This window comes from Aulonocara stuartgranti, assembly GCF_965226115.1.
Source record: "Aulonocara stuartgranti genome assembly, chromosome: 18".
NCBI lineage: Eukaryota > Metazoa > Chordata > Actinopteri > Cichliformes > Cichlidae > Aulonocara > Aulonocara stuartgranti.
In genome coordinates, this window is record NC_138954.1 from 13,634,422 (window position 1) to 13,644,416 (window position 9,995).

Here is a 9,995-nt window from a genome sequence, read left to right on the forward strand (position 1 = left end):
TGTTGCGCACAAAGAGCACACTAAAATGATGCAACAAAGTATTTCTTGTAGTAAATTACTAATCACTCTGAAAGGCTTCTAAATCATCCACAGAGTACCTGAGTGCCCCCTAGTGTTTTTAAGAGACAAACTACACATGTGTCATATTAAGATCTAGCAGCTTGATTTTCTTTTTTGTTGGTTGGAGCACAAGGTGACAGCTGGAGTAATTCTGCAGAGCCTGACTGTGAAAGGAGCTCTGGAGATAAAGAAACTGCTTTTGATGAATCACAGAAGCTACAGGAAAAAAAAACCTGCATGTAGTTCACTGTCAGCAGCATCCTATTCGTTATCATGCAAACGGTGTATAATTTTTGTTTAATTCAGTGTAACTATGAAGGTGGTAGTGGGGGGGGGGGGGGTTAACAGTGAAATTATAAAATATATTATCTCTATGGAAATGTTTTTACACAATAGTGGACAATAAAACTGCAGGTAAATGTACCAATACGATATTACATACTTTAAAAGTTTATCTAAATATATTTAAAACATATTGGTGAAAACGGCCTATAAACATAATTGGCCACTGTTATGAACATTCTGAAATAAATAGAATTACACACAAGCTGGTTGTCTTTGTGAGTTTTTAATTTGTCTTTGCAAAGTGGTCAGAGCAACAATACAAATTTAATCAAGATTCAATCAACCAGGTTCATTCAAAGTCATCACTCTGTGTCATATGGAAACCATGTTGCTGTTTTTAGATGGAATAGGCACCGTTAGTGTGAAGCAACTAAGAAACAAATGTCAGGTTTACGGAAAATTGGACCCAAACACAGGGCTTCCTGATTACTCAGTTAAATTTTCAGTCTATTTCATTTCATTATTTATTTGTGTTCTATCCATATCCTGGCTGTGGGTGGGATTCAGGGGCCTCTTCCTGTAATTGAATCTAATGGCATGCTAGGTTCGAGTCTCTCTCTGATCTCTGCCTTCACCCGGGGCGGGGGGTGGTGTTGTGTCAAAGCCCCCCAATGGTTGTTTCCCATTCGTCAGGTTAAAGCCGGCCTCCCCCACTCTCTCACTGGCCGATGTTAGGGCCTTCCTCTCTTTTAATTACTATATTGGCCATAAGTCTGTTAGGGTGCCTGGCTCATTGACCCAGTGTTTTGTGTTTTTGGTTCTTTGATTTTGTTTATTTCATTATATTCTAGCTTTGTCTTATGGGTTATAGGATTATTCTTAGTTTAGATTCTCTGTGTGGGTTTTCTTAGACTTTTAGTGTTTTGGTTTTCTTTCTGTGATCCATAGTTGCTACCTCCTCTGTCTGCTGTATCCCCGTGTCAAGTGCGAGTTTCTGTGTTATGTTTTCTGTTTTACTTTGAAAGAGCTGCTGGCCGTTTTCACAGAGTTAAGCAAAACTGCAATACAGCCATTCCATGAAGACCTCAGCTGGCAGAACAAACTGAATTCATCCCTCTACACAGTGATTGAAAAAACTAAATCACACACTGGAGGAACAGCAAAAGCAATTCTGGAAAAGTCATAAAAGAAAGCAAAAAGTTACATCAGGAAGAAGTTGGAAAAGTGAAATTATGCAAAGAATGGAAAACATATGCAATAAAAAAATAAAGGAATTGGGCATTTCATCAATGCAGATCACCAGCCACCAGTCAGTAGCATATTGATGGCCAGAAAATTGAACCAGAATAGCAGATTAGCAGAAGCCATGCTTGAAATGGCAACAAACTCAATTACTGGGAACATTTCTGATGTACACAAATATCATGGCGGTGAACGCCCAATCATTTACGTGCCTAAAGAAATACATTGTGAATTTCCCAGTACAACATCACAAACACACTTGGCCAACACAATAAGTAAAGATGATATTGTGGGAACCTTCAAGCTGACGATCCTTGGTGCAATGCCAACATTCTGGTTGGATAGTGAAAAGGACTTGAAAAACTTTCAGAACAACCCAATGAGTAAAACCAGGCTTGACACCTTCGAAAACAGTTTTCAGAAACACAGCACAGAGGTGGTAAAGACATGGTTTTCTCTGCTTCAAAACAAAGGTGTCATGAGAAATGACCATCTAACTACCATTACTGAGTGGATCAATAACCAGGGCTACAACAATCTAAATGATCCACACAGGAATAAAGTCACCAACCTCCTGTGAAGAAAAGGTAAAATTACATTTAATATGATAATTTAAAAAAACTAACATATTTTCATCATTTACATATGATTCCTAATGAAAAGGAGGAGTAGAATGGCATAAATTTGAGTGTATTTGTGTTTTCTTAACATTTCAGTTTCTAAGGCCTGAGATTGTGACTCTTACAAGCAAATCAAGAGTGGAAATTATGGAGATCTTTCACCTACCAGATCACAAAGCTCTCTGTGTTGTGAAGAAAATTATTTTCTTGATGTTTTGATCTTATACTATACTATAATACTAATACTATAATACTATATTTTCCCATCTACTGGTCATTGTAGAAAAAAAGGGATAAGTAATAACTGCCAGCAACCAGCTAACATTTGTCACCTTTGAACTCATGTTCAATGAAATTAGCAGCTGATCATGTAAGTTCTGATTCCTCAGCCAGAGAACAAAGAGCACACTAAGAATGCTGTAGCAATCTGTTTCTTGGATTACAGTAATGATTATTATATAGCCTTCTGAATTCATGAACTCCAGAGTACCAGAGTGCCCTCTAGTGTTCAGAAAGGCAAACTACACGCCTTGTACTGAAGATCTGTTTATTTTTCTTTTCTGCTACGATGCTTCTGCAATAAAGAAAGTGATTGCTAGATGACACAAACGCTAAAAAGTGAAAACCTGTATGTAGCTCCGGAGAAAGTGGAAAATAATGAATACTATAGAGTTCGATCTAATATAGGAAAATCATGTTATATTAAATGAGCTAATACAGGTAAATTAGTAAGTGGAAGTGTAACGGGCTAAAACTTATCATCTGGATCATTAGCTGGAGAGCTCGTGACTGACTGCAGAGGTGGGCTTTGTTAAATAGGTCTCATAAAAGCCCAAACACATATCGAATGACCGGGATCCTTTTAACAAAGATCGTTCCACTTGATGGATCCTTCTTACATAAAGTAATCTTGAGACATTCAGATCCACCAGGCTGTGCCCAAATATTTCTGTTTATTGCTGAACTCTGCTTTGTTTCTCCAGCATCGTGTGCATTACAGTAAAAGTGTAGCTATGCTATATAACTATATTAATGGCTGTATATCTGTATATGTTTGTTGCTAAATTCTACTTTACAGCTCAACAAATCAAGATCAGAATATACAATGAAAAAAAGCACAGTGGCACATGAGATGATGTGCTCTAACACCTGTACTTGAGTAAATTCACTTTGATTTTGCAATATATTCTTTATGGTATTTTATGCAATGCTGTTTCATTATGACCTGAAAAACGTGTTGATGCTTGAAATTTTTCTGTCATCATAAAAGTTTTCTCAAAACTACAGTGACTTCCTGTTTTCATCCGTTAGGTGGTGCAGGTTACTAGGGGCATAAACTGCAGTAAATATCAATACTATTTGGGGTTTATTTTGTTTGTGTTTTTACACAACAGACTATAAAACAGCCATTGTCAAATGATTTGAAATCTTATGACATATATATGATGGTAGCTTACTGAGTCTAAGTGAATGCAACTCAATTATTCCCCACTAGATGGCGGTGCATCATGGACACAAACATGTAGACGAGATCAAGGAAACTGCGGCACCTGTGTGACTTTATGCTAGGCTCTCAACACAAGCAGGAGCACCCTGGGTGTTGCTTTGCTGTATTATAAAATAGCTATTACAGATATATTAGCATAATTACATTAAATTATTGATAAACTTACTAAAAATAAACCCATGAACTCAGAGTATATATATATATATGACATCAAATAAATGGATATATCTCAAATACTATTGTCTTTAACTGAAGAAGCTGTATAATATTAACATGTTCAATTAGGCATTAATATGATAAAACTTAAACAACAACTGCTTTTAATTACAGTAATGCAATGCCTATTAGCCTAACAATACTCTTTGTTTATAGGCACTTTATAAAAACTCATCTCTTTCCTATATAAAAAAAAAAGCACACTTAAAGTATTGCTAAGTAAAAAAATGCAATTCACACTCCTGGTCAGGATTTATCATTAAACTGCTACAGATCAGTTTAACTCCAACCAGTAAACCCACAGAGCAGAAATCTTTCTGATTAAGGATTTCAATTTTGACACACGTTTAAGCAAGCAGAACAAAAACACATTTTTAGTCATTTAGAAATCTGCACCAATTCTTGGAAATGCAGCAGTCTTCTAAACTAGAATTCCCAAAGAGACTTGGTGTAGCAATGAATGAGACATTTATAGTTTACGCTTTTAATTCAAGAATGCAGTTCCCAAAGATAAGACAAATTCCAATGGATGATACAGTGAAGAAACCCCCCCCACTACCAGTAATGTGACTGTATTATGACAAAAGACAAAGACACTTTGTAACTTCAAAGATACAGGAGGAAAGTTAAAGGAGAACAGGTTTCGTAAAATGTAACCAACAATATAAATGGCATGATTAGGTTTGAAACTGAACAGGTCACCGTGCATTACTATTTCCAAACATAGAAAGGGTTTCCTTTTTTCTTGGTTGTTTAAGCTGTGAAATCAATACTTTTATTGAAGGGATAAATCTACTCAGAAAAAAAAAATTACTAAAAGGTGTTATATGTGTTTTGACAGGGATTACCACATTACTTTAAAAACGCTTGAACAATATGAAAATTTCCTAAAAAGGACTGATATCCAACACGCTTTGAAATGTTACTTTGTTTTTTGGCGTGCTATCGTGTGCCCTTTGTGTTGAGTAATAGGTAAGATGCAGATAAACAGGTAACTTAAAAATTTAACAGGCAAGTGGCAGAAAATAAGGCTAAATAAATCCTCAAATTTCACTTAGCATCCAAGACTGCATTAAATTGTCATTTTCAGGTTACCAATATAAACTGGCCAGATTCAGCAATCATATCCTTTAATACTGATTTTTTTTCGTCCAATGCCAGTTTAAATTCATCTGAAACCTATTAAACAGGCTTTTTTTGGCAAAGACTTTCTACATAAAGTGAGATGAGATCAATATTGCTCATATGCGTTTGGTAAATATGAGCCTACTGTTTAAAAGGTCAGTAAAGTCATTTACCAACACCTCTAGATCACTAATTAGTTAGATTTTCAGTGCTGTTACACAGAGTTTTAAATAACAAAAACAAAAAATAAAACCCAGAATCTATTGGTCACTTCAGTGGAGAGATTGAGCATGGTCAAAGAAAGAAACAACTGAAATAATTTTATTTAAAATTCACAAGATAAAGCACTGGCCTTGGTGGATTTTGATTTCTTTGAACAGAGACATTGCTGAATTCTGGTCTTAAGCTGGGTTTTTCATATTTATTGAACAGAGAAAAGTATTACCGATGTCATCCAACTTCCAGCAAGAAAGCTACCAGCATTTCCCCAAATTATTTTACTACTACTTCAAATTTTAGAGACTTCACAATCATCTCACTACCTTAAGACGCTTATTTGCCTGTTCTCATTTGTCTCAAATACATCTACACAAGATGTATTTGAGACAAATTCTTTCTACAATAATCAGGGTTTGAGAATGATAATGACAGCACCTTTGATCAAACTATTAAATGTGGATGGAAAGGATGAGGAAGAAAAAAAATGAATAGTAACACTCAATTTAAACCCTCAGAATTTCAGAAGCTCCACTTCGAAGATAAGAGTGGAATTTGCAGGGATCCGGGGTGGACATCCTCTGCTGCCATACGCGTAGTCCGGAGAGCAGGTCAGCTTGGCCACCTGGCCCAGGCTCATCTGTGGAGGAGATGAAGACCAAGTTAGATAGGTGAGTGAAATGAACAAAGTTTACTTTGTTTTAAAAGCCCTCCCAGTGATTGATACAGCTTTGAAGATGTGTTAAAAAGAAAAGAAAAAAAAAATTACACAAGTGAATATAGTTCATTAGACGTTTCACGCTGGCTTAAATGAGTGAAGCCATATGAGACAGCAACAAACAACAACAAATACTAGGCCTGAAGGCCCCAGATGAAAGTTGCCTGTATTTTCTGTTACTGTAACATGCAGCATGAACAGTTTCACTGTGTGTGCAGCAGCTGCAGTTTGCATGACTGATTGCTCTGCACTGCCTGTTTGCACCTTGCACTTTTTAGTGCTTTACTACTGTGCAGCAAGTAGTGGGCGAGTGATTGCGGAAAAGGCAGTGTCTTCCTTGCAAATTTCAGGCAACAGCAGCAAGCTGCTGGCAACCAAACCGATCGCAAAGTGGGTTTTTTTTCTGTGTAGAAGATTGTGTTTGTATTTTGAAATATTTAAACTTATACACCTCATAACCACAGTAGTATTTTGGCCTTTGTGCACTTCATGACTAAGTTAATAAGAAACATGAAATAAAAAGCAAAAAACAACCAATCCTAATTACGATCTTTGACATACCTTTATGATACAATTTTACCTCATAATCTAGCCAAGCAATGAAATCTCTGGTATTTTTGGCAGACCATTACTTTATTAAAAATAAAATCCTTTTGAAATGAAAATGTAAACTAAAATAAGTATGCAAATATTAAATAAAAATCTATATGATAAAACATAAGCTCTAAAAAGCAGTACTGAAATAACAGAATTAAAATGGCTTGCTAGCAAACATCAGATAAAATGGCTCAGAGTGTAAAATGTAGATAATGGATGGCCTGGTTTCTGCTCATATTTGCAGCCTCTGATAATAAAAGGCAGAAACATCTTAACAGATTCATTTGTGACTTACAATAATCTTACACATAAACACTAAAGTAAGCCACAGTGATATTTTTTTGTTATTTTTGAGGGGGAAATGACTCGGAGCTATTGCCAAAACGAAGGCACCGAACGTATCTTCATGTGTTTAACATAACATTGATCAGTGTGCCCCTTCAAAGCTCCACTTACCTTAGCTACACCTTCATCCCAACCACGGATGACTTCACCTGCGCCCAGTTTGAACTGGAAGGGTGATCCTCGGTCCCTGGAGGAGTCGAACTTCTTGCCGTTTGTCAGGGTGCCTGTCGGAAAGCACCCCCAAATTAATAAAGTCAAAGCCTGATAGCCTCTGCGAAGCCAAACGATACAAATTAAAAGATTCGAGTGACTGTCATGTTGTATTCACACACAGGGTGACTGGGTAAAAATGTACTGCTGAGGGTACACGGTGCAGCTTAGTTTGAGCAGGAATTGTTCGACATCTTAGGACGCCGGAAGCTGCCGTCAGGATGCGGCTAGAATATCTCACATTAGCACAAATCCTTAGAATAAAGACACACGTTACCCTAGCGATAGTTTGCAGTTTCTCGCATTTTATTTATTGTAGGTATTACGAGGCAATCTTAAAGGTGGGAAGGAATTACAGAGAGGGTGTCTTTAGAGTCCGGCTATCCGCCCCCTCATTTCCAGGCGCTAAACTATGCTACGCTAAATTAAGCTAAGCTAAGCAGTGCTAGCTACAGAATTAGCTTGCTGCCACCAATCAAATTCTCATTTAATTGTCCGCAGGTCCACGAAATGAGAAATTATGCTTATTACAAACCCAGTTTATACTAATACATATTTATTTTTTCACCTCGAAGTAAATGAATAAATGGTCAAAAAGAGGCGAGGCTTACCGACATAGTGAACTGAAACTGTCGATCCTTCCTTCGGAAAATTCTTTCCTGAAGAAAGAAAACGAAGGTTGATATACACCCAAAGGCAAATATAGTTTTAAACGGACGGAATAATTGGAACCAAAGAGGGGAGGACAAAAAAAGCTTTACCGTCTCCTGGTCTGAGGGTTTCGACGTCTACTCCCATTGTTCTTTCAGCACAGTTCTCCCTCTGTCTGTCTTCCTGGTACTCTCTGATTGTGAGCTCGTTCAATGAAGCCGTCGAGTATAACGTCCCAAGTGGTTTGGTGGGCTAAAAGCCGTAAAAAAAAACGCGGCTGTCTTCAACTGCTGCTCGATGTATGCCACGGTGGGAATAAATAAGGAGCCTTAAAGCCAATCTTTGGCTTTAAAAATGCAGTTTACTGATTTTTTCCCGACCTAGTGGGTTCGTTGAGCGGACACAGGGGCGTAGTAGTGACATTCTCAAACCCAAGCAGGGGCCCCATGAAGATCCAGTTTTCTCTTTTTTTTGAGTAATCAAATAAATGAATCACAATGGGAAAAAAAAGGGCCTTCGATGTTCTAGAAGACATTTTTTTTCTCTTGCACACACAGATTATTACGTTATGCAGACAGGTAATCTTGAAAGCAGGTGTTTCCAGGATTTTTAAAAACTGAGTAGTAAAGGATGTGCCTGCAGAAGACCAGAGTACTTCAGTCATCATCCTAAAAATTAAATATTTTTCTTTTTCTTTCTTTTTTTGTGGTAAAAGTATTTTACTTGACTTGGATGGGTTTCTCATTTTGGATAGGCAAAAATAATAATAATAATAATGGATACTTTATTGATCCCCATGGGGAAATTACTTGTTTTTCTCTGCATTTGACCCATTCACTCAGTGAAGCAGTGGGCAGCCCACTAAGCAGGCGCCCGGGGAGCAGTGTGTAGGGACGGTACCTTGCTCAGGGGTACCTCAGGGTAGCCGTTAAGTGGATTCGAACCGCCGACCTTCCGATCATGGGGCGACCACTTTACCTACTGAGCTATCCCTGCCCATAAATTAGGATGCGCCTTGAAATAACAGAACTGAATGTTTTTAAGTTTAATTCTGTTGAACAACCTCTGGAACATGAAGTGCAGCTACTGATCAGTGTGAAATGGATTGTTGTAATTAGTCAGAATTAGCCTATGTTAACGTAATAAATTATACCTTCTATATTTGTTTTTAGAAAAGAAAACAAATGAATTCTTTTTTTATTTTGATAGTTGAATATTTCCCATGGACAATCAGGACGGACACAGTTGTTAAAGTGGGTGAACTCAGGACCAAACATCATTCTTGAAAATATGCATCCTCCATAAGGAAAGCCTTTTACATGTAGCACTTCAAACACTTCAAGTGTATTTTGATGCTAATATAACCATAGAAAACATGTGGAATGGAGACCGCTGCACCACTGTATATTAGCTTGACACTGTAGTAAACCTCAGTAATGTGGTCAAAACTGAGCCGCTACCCTGAATCTCTTGTGGGCCAAAAAACAAATGTTATAAACTGTGGTCCCCTTTTCTGGACTTTTTTTGAAAGGCCCACGACTATTGTTCCTGATTTTTGTTTGTTTGTTTTATGTTTGGTTGTGTGTTTTTCTTTGTTGTTTAATGGTCGAGGAGAGAACTAGAATGTAGAAATTCTGAAAGTGCTTTGTATTATACATTGCACTTTGTCTAATAAAAAGACTTGAAAGAAGCTGCTGCTTTTGGACATCATAAGATCCTTTATAGAAAAAGTGCCCTTACACAATGACAGGAAAATGTATAGTTTCCTAAAATAAGAATACTATAAGTTTTTGCAAAGGTTTTACCTCAGCACAGGCAGAAGCTAGAGTATTTTTTCTTCAATGTATTTTTCACTGATTCACTTTGATTTAGTCTCGACTTGCTGGCAGCAGCTTTACTTCTTGCACCTGATAGCCATTTCCCCTGTTTTAGTTTTTCCTGTTACAAGTGAATGCTAAAGATGGGAAAATGGTTCAGAAAACCAAGAGTAATGCTTCATTTTTAAATACAATGGTTGTCTTCTTTTAGTGTTGTTTCGTTTTTTTATGTGAATAATTTAAAAGGCAAAAGATTGTTATGCCAACCTGCAGTATCTTCAGGGCCCACCAGGGGGATGCATCCTACACTTAAGGAATTACTGATTATGTTCTCTCCTGAGAAAAGTCCCACATGCACATTCCAACGTAATTTACTTGATTTCATG

General features: G+C 37.2%; 1 protein-coding gene across 1 annotated transcript; it reads right to left on the minus strand.

Annotated features, from left to right (window-relative positions):
- Nucleotides 1–4,398: 4,398 nt before the first annotated feature.
- On the minus strand, nt 4,399–8,195 carry LOC309693214 (uncharacterized protein). The gene is made up of 4 exons (XM_082512240.1): nt 7,903–8,195; nt 7,753–7,800; nt 7,043–7,155; nt 4,399–5,911 (listed from the first exon to the last, which is right to left on the minus strand). Exons 1-4 carry the CDS (start codon nt 7,937–7,939, stop codon nt 5,786–5,788), a joined length of 324 nt encoding a protein of 107 aa, XP_082368366.1. The 5' UTR covers nt 7,940–8,195; the 3' UTR covers nt 4,399–5,785.
- Nucleotides 8,196–9,995: the final 1,800 nt, after the last annotated feature.

Coding starts and splice junctions, on each gene's coding strand:
- LOC309693214 (XM_082512240.1), bottom strand. CDS start 7,939: ATGGGAGTAGACGTCGAAACCCTCAGACCAGGAGACG. Junction 7,801..7,902: donor AACCCTCAGACCAGGAGACG/GTAAAGCTTTTT, acceptor TTCTTTCTTCAG/GAAAGAATTTTCCGAAGGAA. Junction 5,912..7,042: donor GGGATGAAGGTGTAGCTAAG/GTAAGTGGAGCT, acceptor TCTCCTCCACAG/ATGAGCCTGGGCCAGGTGGC.